Source organism: Oncorhynchus clarkii, chromosome 4 (genome assembly GCF_045791955.1).
Source record: "Oncorhynchus clarkii lewisi isolate Uvic-CL-2024 chromosome 4, UVic_Ocla_1.0, whole genome shotgun sequence".
Lineage (NCBI taxonomy): Eukaryota > Metazoa > Chordata > Actinopteri > Salmoniformes > Salmonidae > Oncorhynchus > Oncorhynchus clarkii.
Genome location: NC_092150.1, coordinates 59471076 through 59489884, shown reverse-complemented (window position 1 = coordinate 59489884; position 18809 = coordinate 59471076). Strand labels below are relative to the sequence as shown.

At 43.8% G+C, this 18809-nt stretch overlaps 1 protein-coding gene across 4 annotated transcripts in view; it reads left to right on the top strand.

The window, feature by feature from the left end:
- LOC139407012 (collagen alpha-1(XII) chain-like) overlaps positions 1-18809 on the top strand; it is a 91801-nt gene that overhangs the window by 53312 nt on the left and 19680 nt on the right. For all 4 annotated transcript variants that reach the window (XM_071150255.1, XM_071150254.1, XM_071150253.1 and 1 more), the window contains 24 exons: positions 2674-2803; positions 3255-3394; positions 3617-3746; positions 3875-4014; positions 4133-4262; positions 5630-5769; positions 5926-6055; positions 6174-6313; positions 6502-6631; positions 7710-7852; positions 8990-9119; positions 9368-9510; positions 10248-10377; positions 11021-11140; positions 11608-11760; positions 11963-12079; positions 15183-15335; positions 15508-15582; positions 16393-16532; positions 16685-16808; positions 17097-17240; positions 17414-17578; positions 17711-17749; positions 17879-18017. In XM_071150255.1, the coding sequence (XP_071006356.1) occupies positions 2674-2803; positions 3255-3394; positions 3617-3746; positions 3875-4014; positions 4133-4262; positions 5630-5769; positions 5926-6055; positions 6174-6313; positions 6502-6631; positions 7710-7852; positions 8990-9119; positions 9368-9510; positions 10248-10377; positions 11021-11140; positions 11608-11760; positions 11963-12079; positions 15183-15335; positions 15508-15582; positions 16393-16532; positions 16685-16808; positions 17097-17240; positions 17414-17578; positions 17711-17749; positions 17879-18017 (3125 nt within the window). The remainder of the gene's footprint in view (positions 1-2673; positions 2804-3254; positions 3395-3616; positions 3747-3874; positions 4015-4132; positions 4263-5629; positions 5770-5925; positions 6056-6173; positions 6314-6501; positions 6632-7709; positions 7853-8989; positions 9120-9367; positions 9511-10247; positions 10378-11020; positions 11141-11607; positions 11761-11962; positions 12080-15182; positions 15336-15507; positions 15583-16392; positions 16533-16684; positions 16809-17096; positions 17241-17413; positions 17579-17710; positions 17750-17878; positions 18018-18809) is intronic.

Sequence of the window (18809 nt, the reverse complement as noted above, 5' to 3'; positions counted from 1 at the left end):
TGTTAAAGCAAGGCCCCTGAACTCTCGTGTATTTTCTGCATTATGCAATGATATGGGCAGCGACCATGTAACGCTTTTACCACATACAGAAGTGCACTGGTTATCAGGGTTCAAAGTATTGACATATTTTTTTTTTTAATTGAGAGACGAGCTTAAAGTTTTCTTAACCTGTTGCGACGACCAAACCCGGATCCGGGATTCTATTTATAGACCTAAGCTCATTACCATAACGCAACGTTAACTATTCATGAAAATCGCAAATGAAATGAAATAAATATGCTAGCTCTCAAGCTTAGCCTTTTGTTAACAACACTGTCATCTCAGATTTTCAAAATATGCTTTTCAACCATAGGAAAACAATCATTTGTGTAACAGTAGCTAGCTAGCGCAGCATTTAGCGTTAGCATTAGCGTTAGCATTAGCGTTAGCATTTAGCAGGCAACTATCACAAAAACAAGTAAAGCCTTCAAATAAAATAACTTACCTTTGAAGAACTTCTGATGTTTTCAATGAGGAGACTCTCAGTTAGATAGCAGATGCTCCGTTTTTCCAAAAAGATTCTTTGTGTATTAGAAATAGCTCCGTTTTGTACATCACATTTGGCTACCAAAAAAAAAAAAAAAAAAAAAAAAAAAAACGAAAATTCAGCCCTCAAAACGCGAACTTTTTTCCAAATTAACGCCATAATATCGACTGAAACATGGCAAACGTGGTTTAGAATCAATCCTCAAGGTGTTTTTCCACATATCTCTTCAATGATATATCCTTCGTGGAAGCCTGGTTTCTCCTTGCTCTCAAATGGAAAAATAATTGCACCTGGCTTTACGCTCCAATTTCGACGCAGGGACACCAGGCGGACACTTGGAAAATGTAGTCTCTTATGGTCAATCTTCCAATGATATGCCTACAAATACGTCACAATGCTGCTAACACTTTGGGGGAACGACAGAAAGTGTAGGCTCATTCCTTGCGCAATCACAGCCATATAAGGAGACAATGGAAAACAGAGCTTCAGAAATTCTGCTCATTTCCTGGTTGATGCATCATCTTGGTTTCGCCTGTAGAATGAGTTCTGGGGCACTTACAGACAATATCTTTGCAGATTCTGAAACTTCAGAGTGTTTTCTTTCAAAAACTGTCAAGAATATGCATAGTCGAGCATCTTTTCGTGACAAAATATCGCGCTTAAAACGGGAACGTTTTTTATCCAAAAATGAAATAGCGCCCCTAGAGATCAAAGAGGTTAACTGACCATAATTTTCGCTTGTCCGACCACTTGCATGATGCGAGTTTCTCACACGACTGGCTTATCTGGGTGATGTTTTTCACACCTGAATGATCTGAATCTAGGATTACAGGGACTCTCCGCGACTATACTCAATGTGCGGGACAAAATTGAGGCTATGATTAAGACATTGGAGCTCTTCTCTGTCTGCATTAACAAGGACAACACACAGGTCTTTCCATCATTGTATGATTTTTTTGTGTGCAAATAAACTCAAGCTTACGGACAATGTCAAATGTGATATAGCGAAGCACCTGAGTGAACTGGGTGCACAATTACGCAGGTACTTTCCCGAAACGGATGCCACAAACAACTGGATTTGTTATCCCTTTCATGCCCTGCCTCCAGTCCACTTACCGATGTCTGAACAAGAGAGCCTCATCGAAATTGCAACAAGCGGTTGTGTGAAAATGTAATTTAATCAGAAGCTACTGACAGGTTTCTGGATAGGGCTGCGCTCAGAGTATCCTGCCTTGGCAAATCTCGCTAAGACACTGATGCCCTTTGCAACCATGTACCTATGTGAGAGTGGATTCTCGGCCCTCACTAACATGAAAATGAAATACAGGCACAGACTGTGTGTGGAAAATGATTGAAGACTGAGACTCTCTCCAATACAACCAAACACTGCAGAGTTACGTGCATCCTATCAAACACACACTTCTCATTAACCTGTGGTGAGGTATTCACAATATTCTTTGAGCAAATAAGGTTTTATATGTAAGATGGTTTAATAAAGAGCTAAATTATTGATTATTATATTATATATTATTATTATTATTATTATTATGGTCCTATTTGTCTTTGTCACTTCCCACGAGCCGGGTTGTGACAAAAACAAATTCTTATGTTTAATAAATGTATCGTATAGTGTGTGTGTGGCATGCTTACAATGATGGCAAAAAACAACATTAGAGAGTGCGCTGACCCTGGTGCTAGAGGGGTTACGGAGCTGGAGGTTGATTGCTTGAAGGGGTACGGGACTATAAAAAGTTTGGCAACCACTGCTCTAAAGCATTGTTTGGTTTGTCTGTTTAGAATTGGCCTGAACAGTGTGGCACATGGCTTTCGCTCAAAATCAAACCTGTCAAAATAAACTCCACAGAAGGGTGAGAGAAACTAGAGCAGTACATGTAGTTTTACAGATCACAGAACAGCGGTGGTACATGGGCCTTCTCGTGTGGATCTGGTGTATTAGATATAACTGTCCTAAATGGCGCCCTATTCCCTATATAGTGCACTACTTTTGACCAGGGCCCAGAGGGCTCAGGTCAAAAGTTGTGCACTATGCACGGGAATAGGGCGTCTTTTGGGATGCAGCCATAGTGTTCCAGTATGTCTGTTGGAGCTTCTGTTGGTGTGACACCATCGATTTTTTTCCTTTGTAGGAGGAAGTCTCAGAGAGCACAACCACCACAGTTCTGAAGAGCCTCTCTCCCAACACACAGTACAGAGTCACTGTGCTGCCAGTGTACCCGGAAGGAGATGGTCAGATCCAGACCAAGGATGGAACAACAAGTGAGTAACGACAACTTATTGCACGATGCTCTCAGTGACTGGTGATAGTTACGGGCAAATTCTACAGTGAAAGACATGAATTACTTAAGCAATAAGGCCTGAGGGGGTGTGGTATATGGACAATATACCACGGCTAAGGGCTGTTCTTATGCACAGCGCAAAGCGGAGTGCATGCATATATAGCCGTGGTATACCCCTGGTTACCAATGTAATTAGCGCAGTAAAAATATATATTTTTGTCATACCTGTGGTATACGGTCTGAAATACCACGACTTTCAGCCAATCAGCATTCAGGGCTCCAACCACCCAGTTCATAATGTGTATTAGCTCATCTGCAGACATATAATCAATAGGCATATAGTAGTAGTAAAACACAGCTGTGCAACAGGTGTATCATTGTTTTCAAATGGACGTGATGGCTAAGCTGCCCTGTTTCCTCTTGGTGCTCAGAGCCACTGGGCTTTGTGAAGAACCTGCAGGTCATTGAGCCCACCACCAGCACACTGAACGTGCGCTGGGACGCAGCTGAGGGGAACGTGCGCGAGTACATCATCGTCTACATCCCAACTGCAGGCGGGGAGCAGGAAGTGGTACGTCCGGATCACCTCACCAACACAACACCCCTACTAACGCACAAAAAATGGTGTATTCCATTGGAGACTGGTGGAGGGTGAAATCCATTACAATCAGCCCATCCTTACATTTAAAGTGTCATAAGCCTATGGTGTATTCCCCTATAGCTAGTCAACATGGCTCAGGTGTAAGTAAGCCCCGTTTCTGACTGATATTCTCCCTTCTTCTTTCTTGAACAGGACCAGGTGTCTGGAACAACGACCACCACTGTTCTGAAGGAACTGAATCCAGACACGGAATACACTGTGACAGTTGTGCCTGTTTACCATGAGATGGAGGGTCTCTCTAGGTCTCAGAATGGAAAGACAAGTGAGTTGAACTGAATGGGGTGAAATTATTCAAAGGCCATCTAAGCAACAGATCATTTTCAAAATGTCTACTACTTGTTCAGCTTGTACAGTAAGTGTGATGCTATAACATTGTCTCTTTTGCCTCAGATCCTTTGGGTGGAGTGAAGAACATGAAGGTCATCGACCCCACCATCAACAGTTTGTCTGTTCGCTGGGACCCGGCTGTCGGTAACGTGCGCAACTACAAGGTCTTCTACGTGGCCCAGCCAGATGGGAAGGAGCAAATGGCACGTCTCCTATTCATCTCTCTAGCCATTTTACGGTCAACTTAGCCATGTTTACACTATAAGTAGATTATGGAATTGTTATACAGTACTAACATTGATCTGCACTTGCCCTGAACAGGAGCAAGTCTCTGGAGGCACCAACAACCTTATCCTGCGTAATCTGGAGTCCGATACCCAGTACAACGTCTCTGTTGTCCCAGTCTACCCAGACGTGGACGGCATAATGCAGTCTGAGATGGGAAAAACAAGTGAGTGAAGATATTTCAATACTTTCTTTTACTCAGAAACCCCATACTATAACACTAGTGAAGAATGTAACTGTCAACTATCTAAAAATTATTGACACATGAAAAGATGAGCAAAAATACATATTTAAAACTGATATCTTTTTTTACTAATACGATTGCTCAGAGAAAGAGATTTTGCTTAACAAGTAATATTTATTTCTCTCAAAAAGTTAGAATTTAAGATGATTGCCACCCCTGTTTTTAATACCTATAAATGCTTCAGCTTGCGAGGATAACGGCAACTTTTACTCAAATGTTTTTTTTGGAAAACACATTGGGAGGGATCTTAGACCATTCCTCCATACAGAACCCTTCCAGATCCTTCATCTGCGGTTATGGACTGCCCTCTTCAATTCAAACCACAGGTTTTCAGTCTGGAGACTGAGATGGCCATTGCAAAACCATTTGTTTGTGGATTTTGATGTGAGCTTGGGGTTATTGTCTTGCTGGAAGTTTCAACTTCTTGGCAGAGGCAACCAGGTTTTTGGCTCAAATATTCTGGTAATGGGTAAAGTTCAAGATGCTGTTGACCTTAACAAGGGCATGAAAATAGAGGTATTTGGCAATGCACACCAGTGGTGGGTTTGGGTTAGGGTTAGGGTTAGGGGGGTTAGGGTTAGGGTTAGATATATGGTGGTAGATCTTGGATGTTATGGGGCTATTTTGCTTCCACTGGTCCTTGGGCCCTTGCTCAACAACAGTATCATGAACTTTATCCAGTACCAGGATATTTTAGCCAAACACGTGGTTCTCTGCCAGGATGCTGAAACTTGGCGGCAACTGAATCTTCCAGCAAGAACATTACCCCAAACACAAAGAAATGGTTAATTGGTAACAACATCAATATTTTGCAATGGCCATCTCAATCTTTTGAAACTCATTGAAAACCACTGAAACCCATTGAAAACCTGTGGTTTGAATTGAAGAGAGCAGTCCATAAGCGCAGATGAAGGATATCAAGGATCTGGAAGGATTCTCTATGGAGGAATGGTCTAATATGTTGTCCAACTAGAAAAACATTTAGAAAAAGGCTCAGTCCCATTATCCTCGCAAGGTGAGGTATTGAAAGGTATTGAAAACAGAGGTGTCACGAATTCCGACTTCCACATTTTTGTATAGTATAGTATATAATATAGTTTCCCAATGTCTTTGGAGCATAGTTCAGTGTTTAAATGATTTATTTTACACTGTCATTTTTGCTCATCTTTATCAAGGGTATTAATCATTTCAGACCCCACTGTATATGCTTCCATATCAGACTCAGTAACAGCTTGAGCATCTTGGCGCCATTTACTTACAGGGATGTTGATGTGTTATTTCTTCTTCAGAGCCTCTGGGTGGAGTGAAGAACCTGCAGGTGACTGACCCCACCACCAACTCCTTGAGGGTACGCTGGGAGCCAGCTGAGGGGGATGTGCGCCAGTACACTGTCATCTACGCCCCGCTAGCAGGAGGGCCTGAACTCACGGTACAAAGTCAACACTTCCTTTCATAGTGCATCAAAGCGATATCTGCACACTCACTAACTTGTGCACTAGAAACATGTACGGTGAATAATTGAATATGCTATGTCTTTAGTAGTGTGGTTTTACTTTACGTTCTAATCCGATAACTCTTTTTTCAGACCACAGTTTCTGGGATGTCAACCAACACCGTTCTCAGGAACCTTGTGCCAGACACAGAGTACAAAGTGACATTGGTGCCTATGTATGGCGATATTGAAGGGAAGAGAACTTCTGAAAATGGAAAGACAAGTAAGTCATGACTGAACAAACTACACAATACAGGTACAATACAGTGAGAAAAAGACAAATGTGCAGCAAAATCCCAAAAGTGATTTGATGCTCAACTCGTTGTTTGGTGACTTGTCAGAGGCATTGGGTGGGGTGAAGAACCTACAGGTCATAGACCCGACTACTAGCTCCTTGAAGGTGCGCTGGGAGCCAGCGGAGGGCAACGTGCGCCAGTACCGTCTCTTCTACGTCCCTGCCTCTGGCGGAGCCGAGGACATGGTAAGACCACCAACTATCTGTGCCTTAACATCTGATACTGTACAGGGTATCTCTTGACCAATCAGAATTGAGTCGAGTACGGCATCCATATTAGGAATTTGTTTACTTCCTAATACGGATGCTGCAGCATTCAACCAATCAATGGTATAAACATTGATAATGCATCTCAAACACCTCTCTGTGAACAGGAGCAAGTGTCTGGTGGCACCACCTCTACCGTCCTAAGGAACCTTCTCTCAGACACGCCCTACACCATCACAGTGGTCCCCGTCTACCCCGAGGGAGAGGGCCTGCGCCAGTCTGAGACTGGAAAGACACGTAAGTTATCAACTGAGTGACCTCAAGTAATCCATGTTGTTCTTATTGGGACAAAGATGTGCTTTATTCAGTTATTTTGATTCAGTAGCATCTTTTATCTGAAGCCTGTTTGGTTTTTCCAGAATTTTCCCTCATAGGGAAGGAAACATTGTTATTCAGGTCAACAGAGGGGTAGCTTATCTCACCATACAAATAATACTTGCTAGTTGGGTTGCCCTGCCTGTGTCTGTGCAGTTTTTGCACCAGGTTGTGTGCATCGGTTTTGTTTCTGCTCAAACGGCTTGCCATGCTGAGTCAGCAGAAATCCATCCCAGAGAAGTTAATTGGAAAGCTGTGATACCAGCGGAGCATATCAGTATTACAGAGCTGATAGTGCGTGATGGTTCCACGGGAGGTTCCAGAGGCTCCGTTTGTGCAAGGCTAATATGAAGACGTCCAATGGAAGTCAAGCATTTTATTTGATCTCGCTATGTCCTTGTCAGTTTCAAGTCTTGAGACGGACACAGATTTATGATCATGGATTCACATCTGATGTGCTCTGATCCTCGGCCAAACGTGAAGAGATGTTTGACAGAGTAATCTTCCTAAAGACACCATATGCATGTGCACTTGTACACGTGTTCAGTATAGAATGAAGCTCACTGTTGGACAAATAGGTTCTACTTTGCTTCTCAATAAGGTGGCTGGGTCTGTCTACCTACTACATCTAGCTTTATTGGGCTAAAGTGCGGAATGCCAGAGGAATATGAACATCTGTTTTAGTTTAAACGGGAAGTTAAGAGGTTTTTTTCATAAACCCAAACTGTGTTGCTTCTCTCTATGTGCTGTCTACATAGACACTATAAAATCACTTGGAGACTGGAGAGTTTGCACCCCTCAGCATTTTTATTTTTAATTTTTTTACTGAGCAGTCAAATAATTCTAACATTTTCTTGTGGTATCTTTACTTAATTCCCAGAGAGTCAAATCAAAGTTGTTGTTGGTTTGGGTTGTTAAGATAGCTAAACTTGTTAGGGGAAGTCAATCTAGCAGTTGCCCTCTCCCCTTTTGATTTTCTATTACCCTCTGTGACCCCCAGTTCCACGCACTCCTCCTAAGAACGTCCAGGTGTACAACCCTACCACCAACAGCCTGAACGTGCGCTGGGCGCCTGCCTCTGGCCAGGTGCAGCAGTACCGTGTCATCTACACACCTCTGTCCGGAGAAAGACCTGCAGAGACGGTAAGTTCAATGGATGCATCTCAAATAGCACCCTATTCCCTAGGTAGTGCCCTATAAAGGGAATAGGGTGCCATTTGGGACACACTAGCTATCTCTCTCCAATGTGGTGTGGTGGGAAGTATGTTCACGCTCCCGTTCACTCTCCCTCTCTGCTCAGACCACTCAGAAGGAAAGGGAACGTAAGCAATGAAATAGTAGAAAATGGTTGCTGGGCTCCACGTTTAGCAACGATATCGAAAAGCCTCTGGGAGAGTGTTGTAGGAAGTCTGTTTAGAAGCCGACACAGATGGTATTCCCTTTGTAATGAGGTTAGTGTTCATTAATGCGGAAATCCAGACTATTTGGCTTTTAATTATCTGAATATCAGGATTGGTTTCATGCACCGATGTACATATCTTGGATTACAGAAGAAAGATGGAGCTAATTGCCCAACAAACAGCTTTTACTGTATCACTAGGAGTTTGGAAAATGTGGATGTGCACATACGGGAGAGATCTGCAAATTCTTACATTTGAAGAATTGGAGGACATATACTGTGTTATATACAGAGATGTTCTGCTGAATCCCCTGATAAGCTGTAGACGAGGGTAGGCCACTTTAAAGAGCAGCTGTGTTTAGCATGATGTAATGGCATTCCCTCGGACATGCTAATGGATAATGGGCTGCGTCGTGATAGTGATTACCCTGATGATATGACGAGTCTAGGCTCCACTGTTGTTAGAAACAGGGGTGAGATACACGTTGAGGCCTGTTCAATGACAGAGCGCTGGTCTCTTGCTGTTGGTTGCGTCGTCTTCATTTGCCTCCATAACACTAACTGTTTATCAGTCACTTTTAAGCAAAATGAATGCATTTGTTTATCTTTTTAAACCTCTTCAGGGCGTTGTTAGTACTTCCCGCTAGCCTTTGCACTAGGCTCCTTCCAAGGAAACACTAGCAGGGATTCACAGTGAGCTCATTATGTCCGTGTCTAGTGCCAGAGTAGTATGGTTGAAGAAGCTCATTTGAGGGTGCATCTACGGGCCCTGGTCAAAAGTAGGGCTCTAAATAGGGAACAGGGGGCCATTTGGGACACGACACCAAGATTCCTCTCTTGTAAGCCATCATTGTGATCTATGTCCTGTGACCTCGCCAAAGGTCTTGGTCCCGGGGAACATCAACAACGCGTTCTTGGATTCGCTCATTCCCGACACACCGTACTCGGTCAGCGTCCTGGCTCTGTACGCCGACGGGGAGGGACCACCGGTGAAGGGAGACGGCAAAACATGTAAGACTTGAATCCAATCAATCTGACTTTGTTGTATACATTGGTACTACTGACTCATGCGACTTTTGTTTACATTGATACTACCGGCTCATGATCATGTTACTCACGCTTCCAGGCATACTTGCTTATACTGTAGTCTACATTCAAGCACGTCCGCACACACATACACGTAGCTATATACAACAAACACACGGTGTAGCGGTGGTTGCTAGGTGCATGTGTGTGAGTGTAACCCAGTGTTGTTGCAGTGCCCCGTGCTGGACCTCGGAACCTGCGGGTGTTCGATGCCACCACCAACACTCTGACCATCGGCTGGGACCACGCTGAGGGAACCGTGCAGCAGTACAAGATAGCCTACGCCCCCACCACAGGAGACCCCATCACTGAGTTTGTGAGTTCAAAGTCATTCTCAACAAACGTTCATGTAGCACAGGACTTAGAGTTTGACTCGAGGGATGAGTTGAGTTTATGGCCTAAACATGTCTCGTTTTATATGTAGCTGAGTCAAACCCTAACCCAAATCAAATACACATCCCATACACTAGCATGAACCCTTCTGTTCAACGTGATAATGTTACCACTGCCAAAGCACTGAAGGCATACAAAGGCATATCACTCGCAATAGTTAATTGCTGATTAGTAAGATGAATTAAATGCTCGGTAAGATCAACATTATCACTGGAAACATTACGTTACCTTACAGTCTATTATTAATGACTTAAACATGAGCACCAGTTAAGGATAGCACAGCTGTGCTGCATCATTGCTCCCTACCTAGCAAGGTAACTATTGTGTTAACAAACTCTACTTAACTAGAGAAAAATGTAAGGAGTCTTTTAGCATGCTGAATTTGAAATGAAAGGTCACTTGAGCTAAATCGTCCAATATTTTTATTTTTTTAAGAGGACAGGAAACTTTCATTATTAGCCTCCTGGTTACCTCCGTTTTCTCTATGCTGCAGTGACGTAGGAGCTAGGCTAGCAGCGACACATAGCTTCCATTAGCAATTACATTCCTTTGTGTGTTGAGGCGCTGTGCTCCGCCAGGAGCTGAAAGGCCTATGTCAAGTGTGTTGAGAAGACGTTTTTTGAACGAACTGACAGTTCTTTCTGGTGTTTTTCCTTACAGACCGTTGTCCCTGGCAACAGAAACAATGCCATTCTGCAGAACCTGCTTCCTGACACTCCCTACAACATCACTGTGGAAGCCATCTATGCTGATGGAGCAGGGGGATCGCTGAACGGGCCCGGACGCACAGGTAAGGCGGTTAGAAAAGTGGTCAGGAAGTGTTCAGTCTGGTATACCGAACACCTAATGGTCTAGCTAGTTGTACATCATTTCCAAGCCTGATGAGCTGGGAGTGAGACCTGTGCACAGGAGTGGAAAATACTTTAAAGAGCCATACAAAATAGCCAACCGATTCCAACATGTTTCAGTTTGAAGAGTTCGGAGGATTGGGGAATTCACAGTAGAGCAACTGGGAAAGCTCAACGACTGGCGAACATTAGTCCCGAGTTACACAAACAATAGAAACTTTATGTCTTGGCTTGGACCGAGGCACCACTGTGCCAGCTAGGCAGTTTGGATGGGCCTCGCTCCAATGAGGAGCTTACGCCGCACCCGACTACCCACCCATCCACTGCCCAGCTCCCTCAGCAAGACCATGGAAAAATCTATCCAATCTAAACACATGTATTACTCATAATAGTCTTCATAAACACAGGAGGAGGAAAAACAGCAGTAGTCTAGCAGCAGGCCGGGCTGTGTGCTATGGTAATGTGGTGCCTTACTGCACTGAGGGCTAGCAAGACTGGAAATGGTGTCATGGCCCTACTTGCTGTTGAGGGTAATTGCTGTGACTGATTGAATGTTGACATGTTTCTGCTCTGCCTTGGTTACAGTTGGCCTGCTGGAGCCCAGGAACCTGCGCGTTTCGGATGAGTGGTACACCCGCTTCCGTGTTGCCTGGGACCCTTCGCCGTCTCCGGTGCTCGGATACAAGCTGGTCTACACGCCTGCGGGTGAGATGACGTCCGACTCTGTGCATGCAATCATGAGCAGGGACCCATAACACGCTCGGGAAATAAAAGTTACAGCACTTCACAATGTCACGTTTTGTCATACCGTGTTTTACTCGTCAAAGGTCGCAGTGCAAAGCCAAAGTTTGACAGCAATGACTAAGTAAGGACCCAGAATAATTTGCATGAAATCTAAGGGCCATCTTTACATTTCAAATGAGATGATTTCAGGTTTAGATTGGTCTGCTCTTCTCCTTATCCTCATGAGTAAAGTTGAGATTGTGTTGTGGTGTAGCTGTTATTAAAGTAGAGATTGTGTTGTAGTGTAGCTGTTATTAATGTAGAGATTGTGTTGTACTGTTGCTGTTATTAAGGTAGAGATTGTGTTGTAGTGTAGCTGTTATTAAGGTAGAGATGGTGTTGTAGTGTAGCTGTTATTAATGTAGAGGTTGTGTTGTTTTTGCCTGCAGAAGAAGATCAGAGTAAGAGCTTGGACGTGTTTGTGGGTGACGTGACGTCATACACCCTCCAGAACCTCCTCCCTGGCACCACCTACGATGTCAAAGTGTTTGCCCAGTATGATGCTGGCATGAGCGGGGCCCTCAAAGGACAAGGAACAACACGTATGTATCTGATCTACAAATATCATCTTTCTGAAGCATCAATGTCAACCATCCCCAAATGGCTCCCTATATAGTGGATTACTTTTGACCGGAGGCCTATGTGCCCTGGTCTGTAGTAGTGCACTATGTAGGGAATAGGGTGCAAATTTGGGACTCGGTCTTGAAGTCAGTCTGAGAAATGTCTTCTTGTGTTCTGCTCCAGTCTACCTGAACGTCACCAACCTCGAGACCTACAACGTTGGCTTCGACAAGTTCTGCGTCAAGTGGAGTCCTCACAGGGCTGCCACCTCCTACAGGATCAAGCTCAACCCTCTGGACCGTAAGTCTCAGCCAAACGTTCATTTCAGATCGCACCTTTTAAGCTTGGCTACACGAGAGACTCTTTTTCTACCCTGAAGAATTGCTCCATTATAATTGAGTTTATGCTTCTTCTAATGTCTGAAGCCATAAAGGAGACTTCAGAAGGAGCATCAACACATGCTGTAGTTGGTGTTAGTCAGTCACTAGTCAGAGATGCTATAGATCCCCACTGATCAGAGCCACACCCTCCTCTGTGTCCAGAACATTGGAATGGTACGGTGCTGGCTGTTGAGATTGGGTCTAGACATTCACACGACTGTTTATCCTCAGCCCGCCCCTGTGTTTATCTCTTGAAGGAGAATGCATCAATGTGGCGTGCTCCGAAAGCATCCGACCACCAAGTGTTAGTTGTCTCTGTCTGAAAAGATGACATCCTTTTTATTACTGTCGGCCTTTGAATCCTTCTGTATTAATGTTCACATGTAGACCTAGGGCTGTGACTGTCATGACATTGTGTCAGATGGCGACTGTCATGACATTTTGTCAGATGGGGACTGTCATGCAAATAACTGCTGTTCTCATGGTAATTGACCGTTAATTAACGTAAACATGTTTAGCATCTCCATGCCTCCGCGCATACAAGCTGCTGATTTGGAACATCTACTTTTTTCCAAAGTCTAATAAATCCACCATCACAATAAGTCCATTAATTCTTTCAGGCAGGTCTAAAGAAACATTATGATATGGAGAAAATGTATTTCAGAAGAGCAGAATATGAGTTGGCCCTACTGTATGTTATCTGGCTAGGTGCCATGCCAATGGGAGCATAGGCTGTAGGCTAGTTCATTTAATAGACAAGATATGCTCATAAATTCTGTGCCATTATTTTTTATTATATGATTTTATAGTAAACTTTTACCATTCCCGAGCGAGTGCGCATATGAGCTATGTTGAGCGTGAAAGTGACCATTTGAAACAGGTCCTACAGTGCTAGATTTAGAGTTATTTGGCAACTTTAGTTGTGAATGACACAAAACTTCAGAATGTCTTCCAAACATATATGGGCTGCTCTATTCAACTACATTGGTGATTTGTAAAAAGTCACAAACAAAAAGCTTGCGCTCTGTTGCACTAGCTGTTCCCTCATCAAGTGAAAATATTTGAACTCATCAGACTATTCTCAATGTAATCTTGTCTTTATTAATGTGCTGCATTTGTTTTGATTTAGAATGGGCCATTATCATCCGTTTGCACTCGAATAACGAATTGGCGGCTGCGCTTTCCCGGTGTCCCTTTTTCAATCATTCTGATAGGCTACTCCGGTTTTACAGCAGAGAAATGTGCTTAAACTGTTTTACATGTTTAACTTCAAATTCATCATCTCCAGCACCATCCCAACATCAACATATGTGAAAATGTCACATTTCTGTGTTTTGTTGAAAGAAAAATAGAGGATAAATGTTTCCAATGACATAATCAGTGTCCATCATGTGCTTTTACCAATGATGAGGAGGCATTGCCTACTAATTGTCTAGTAATTGGTTGATGATGTCATTGGAAACATTTATCTTCCTCTATCTTTTTGACTACAAAACATAGAAAAGTGCTATTTCCACATACAGTGCGTTTGGAAAGTATTCAGACCCATAGAATTTTTCCTCATTTTGTTAAGCTACAGCCTTTTACATACGTATTCAGACCCTTTACTCAGTACTTTGTGGAAGCACCTTTGGCAGCGATTACAGCCTCGAGTCTTCTTGGGTACGACGCTACAAGCTTGGCACACCAGTATTTGGGGAGTTTCTCCCATTCTTCTCTGCAGATCCTCTCAAGCTCTGTCAGGTTGGATGGGGAGCGTCGCTGCACGTCTATTTTCAGGTCTCTCCAGAGATGTTAGATCGGGTTCCATTCCGGGCTCTGGCTGGGCCGCTCAAGGACATTCAGAGACTTGTCCCGAAGCCGCTCATGCGTTGTCTTGGCTGTGTGCTTAGGGTCGTTGTGCTGTTGGATGGTGAAAATATCGCCCCAGTCTGAGGTCCTGCGCGCTCTGGAGAAGGTTTTCCTCAATGATCTCTCTGTACTTTGCTCCATTCATCCTTCCCTCGATCCTGACTAGTCTCCCAGTCCCTGCCACTGATGGAGGCCACTGTGTTCTTGGAGTCCTTTAATGATGCTGACATTTTTGGTACCCTTCCCCAGAACTGTGCCTCGACACAATCCTCCTCGGAACTCTACGGACAATTCCTTCGACCTACTAGAGTTTGTTTCATTTTGGAGGATCCAATAGGTTAGACCAATTATTATACATATTAAATCGTAAAAAATAATAATATTAATTATGCCGTGCGTGATACGCGGTAGACTATTAGGTATAACAACAATCATTATTTTGTTTCCCGATTTTTTTTTTCTTCCAGTATAGGTATAAACTGTTAAAAACAAGACGCAGTATCTCAAGGATTTAAATATGAACATGGTAATCACTACCCGTGACATATTTCCAAACTTAAGCAGGCTTTGCTTGTGTCAGAAAGACAACTGTGGTAGAGAATAAAGAACACTCACCGAAAGTAAACAGTCCCCAAGGTTTGAAAAGCTAGCAACCTTTTTAAAGATGCTTCCCAGACAGACTGAGCTTCCAAGTCAGTATTGGAATGCCAAGTGTTTGTTACTGAAGTGGAATGTGGTTGAGGAATGAGGATCATAGCATACATCTCTGTGCAATAATCTTGGTCTTCTACCTTGAGCAGCAAGGGGTCAGCCCAGGAGAAGTGATTGAGGGGATATTTGCCCTTATAAGGCCATTGTCTTGGTCTCATGGTTCATTTGACAAAAAATACCACATTTTGGAAAACGTTCTCCATTTTCCCCAAAACAATTCATATTGAATTACATGTGTAGCGTGACAACACCGATATTACATCTATTTGCCTTACCGCAGCACTGTCATAGCCCCAGCTGAATGGCATTAACTCTGCTTTTCGTACTCGGAGAAGACCCGTGATTTTTACGAGGAGCAACGTTTCAGGCGGCGGCCTCGGCAGTCAACACATGTCAACATGTTTCTCTTCTCAACATATGTCAACATGTCTCATATTTCTCCTTGTTTTATCTGTGTGTAGCCTCCAGTAAAGGTCAGCAGGAGATCACCATTACTGCAGCTCAGAGCCAGTACTGCTTCAAGGGGCTCTCCCCTGACGCTCTTTATAGCGCCACCGTGTTCGTTCAGACCCCTAACCTCGAGGGCCCTGGAGTCAGCGTCAAAGAGAGAACATGTGAGTATTTACATTTGAGTAATTTAGCACACACTCTTATCCAGAGTGACTTACAGTCAGTGCAGTTACCTCAGTAGTCTTCAGCTTTTTACACAAGTGGTGCCGATGTGCTATCCGAATTTGTCATTTCTTTGTTGATGTTCACTGACACTTTGTTGTCTCTTTCTCAAAGTGGTCAAACCTACTGAAGCCCCAACGCCACCCCCCACTCCTCCACCACCACCTACCATTCCTCCTGCATGGGCAGGTAAGAACCAATGGCGCTATGATGACTACGACATACAGTATCCATCACCTCCATATTGCCAAAGCACCAAACGGCACCACATTCACCAATGCTATATAGGACATTTGAAGCCTTCCTTGGAGCCCAAACAAGGTGTCAACTGCAAAGTCATCGACATTTGCATTTGAGTGTGTTTTAGTGCGATTAGTTGCGAGTCATAAAAAGCCAGGTTCAGAAAACATGCAATGCCATCAAAATCTCACTATTTGGCAGAAGCAGAGACCTGCAGAGATATTTCCTCTGGATCAGAGTGGTGCCAGTATTAAAGTAATGGCCGCCACATGCTCCACACAGAACCTCCAGGGTTTTCAATGGGAACTCACCCATTGACTAATGACTGACCTAGGTGTTGAGAAAGTCCAAAGAAGCTGTTTGTTTGATAAGGTATGGTGTAAAACTTGTTTATGGATTCTGACTTGGAAGAAGGGGATTGCGAGAGATACAAAAATAAAGTGCTCTATCACATCAGGCAGACATTATCTCGAAGCCTTTATAGTAACCAAATGTTCCTAGTTTTTTTTTTTTTTCTTCAGGAAAGTGTGATCAATTAAACCAATAATTGCCATGTATAGCTTCATTATGTAATTTCTTTCTCTCAATGATTTTGTTTGTGAGATTCATGCAGACTTTATTTTTATTTTTGAGGTTGTCGACTCTCATTATCATGCCTTTCTCTGTTATCGGGCCTGGTGTTCCGGGCAGCCCAGAATCTGGTGCCTGCCATGGAATCTTTTAAGTGCAGTTCACTGAGTTCTTTTTCTTTTGCCTCAGTGTGCAAAGGTGCCAAGGCAGATGTGGTGTTCCTTATTGACGGCTCGTGGAGTATTGGAGAAGACAGTTTCCGGAAAGTGGTGCAGTTCGTCTTCAGCATGATTGGAGCCTTCGACGTCATCGGATCGACAGGAATGCAGGTGTGTAGTGCTTTAAATAGTGGGAAAAGCACATTGTAATAGTGGAAAAAGCAAGTTGTAATTGTTAGTCAACTTGGCGAACTGTTTAGAATAATAGGTGCGGTATGAAATCGTACTGTAACTCCTTGTAATGCGTTCTACTTTGGAAACAGGTGTCGTTCGTGCAGTACAGCGACGAAGCAAAGACAGAGTTCAGGCTGAATTCTTACTCGGACAAGGGCAACGCTCTCGCTGCTCTACAGCTGATCCAGTACCGAGGAGGAAACACTAAGACCGGTGAGGCTCCCCAAACCCAGCTTCCACCAACTAGGTTGTCTCCCAAATGCCCCCCTATTCCCTATATAGTGCACTTCTTTTGCCCAGGGCCTTATGGGCCCTGATCAAAAGTAGTGTACTATTAAGGGAATAGGATGCCATTTGGGATGCAACACTAGTCTCTGGTTGTAAAAGTGACTTTGCAATGGACACCAACATGTTTCATCGGAGCCAGGCATATATCCACCCTTTGAGTATACATTGTTGTCTATCACCTTAATTAATCTACCTTTCTTTGTTCTTGATCAGGCGCTGCTTTGATGCATGTCAAGGAGAAGGTGTTCGCCCCAGAAAATGGAATGAGGAGGAATGTCCCCAAGGTTGTGGTAGCTGTCACAGACGGTCGCTCTCAGGATGAGGTGAAGAAAAACGCTGCCACGCTGCAGCATGCTGGTAAGGGTTACTCAATTTGCTGCACAGCAATCTTCAAGTCAACCCATTGTCAGTCATATCCCATAATGCTTGTAAATGTTGTCATTGAGGTATTAGCAATCTGTAGCATTTTAGCATCACCCCATGCACATAGTGCAGTTGGTTTTCTGAGAATGCATGTGCTCCTTCTCCAGGTTACAGTGTGTTTGTGGTTGGTGTTGCCGATGTGGATTTTGCTGAGCTGCAGAACATTGGCAGCAAGCCAAGCGACAGACACATCTTTGTTGTGGACGACTTTGACGCCTTTGCAACTATCCAAGACAACCTTGTGACCTTCATTTGCGAAACAGCGACGTCATGTAAGCTGTTTTGTTGTTTGTTATTTTGGATACCACTTATAGTATTTAGCTGTAAGCGATTTCATTTATCGCCCAAGATAAAATTTTAGAAACAAATTGAACTGTTGCTAATCTTTGATATTATCTTCACAGCTTGTCCCCTGATCTACCTGAATGGATTCACATCGCCTGGTAAAAATGCTCAGATTATTATTTATGTACATCCCAAATTAGAACCGTCTGCAGAAACCGCATGCATCATTCCCTCATTGGTTTGAGAAGTTCTACAACTTAAAATTAGTTCTTCACCTTGTGCTGTAGGCTTCAGGATGCTGGAGGCGTTCAACCTGACAGAGAAGACCTATGGCTATATCAAGGGAGTGTCTATGGAACCTGGTTCCTTCAACAGCTACACAGCCTACAGACTCCATAAGAACTCCTTCCTGACCCAGCCCACCACGTGAGTCGGCGATACCATTGTCTTGGATTACAAAATCACCAGGTTTTTCAGAAGTCCTGTTTGGAAATTTTACACGCTATCATTGTCTTTGGCTTTGAATGGTCAATTCTTGTGGTTGTACACTGCATAGCCAAATGTACGTGGACACCTGCTCGTCGAACATCTCAATCCAAAATCATGGGCGTTAATATGGAGTTGGTCCCCCATTTGCTGCTATAACAGCCTCCACTCTTCTAGGAAGGCCTTCACTAGATGTTGGAACATTGCTGCGGGGACTTCCATTCAACCACAAGAGCATTATTGAGGTCGGGCACTGATGTTGGGTGATTAGGCCTGGCTCGCAGTCGGCGTTCCAATTCATCCCAAAGGTGTTTGATGCGGTTGAGATCAGGGATCTATGTAGGCCAGTCAAGTTCTTCCACACCGATCTTGACAAACCATTTCTGTATGGACCAAAGCTTTGTGCACATGGGTATTTTCATGCTGAAACAGGAACGAGCCTTCCCCAAACTGTTGCCACAAAGTTGGAAGCACAGAATCATCTAGAATGTCATAATATGCTGTAGCTTTGAGATTTCCCTTCACTGGAACTAGTCCGAACCATGAAAAGCAGCCCCAGACCATTATTCCTCCTCCACCAAACTTTACAGTTGGCACTATGCATTCGGGCAGGTAGCATTCTCCTGGCATCTGCCAAACCCAGGTTTGTCAGTCGGATTGCCAGATGGTGAAGCGTGATTCATCACTTCAGAGAACGAGTCCAATGGTGGCGAGCTTTACACCACTCCAGCT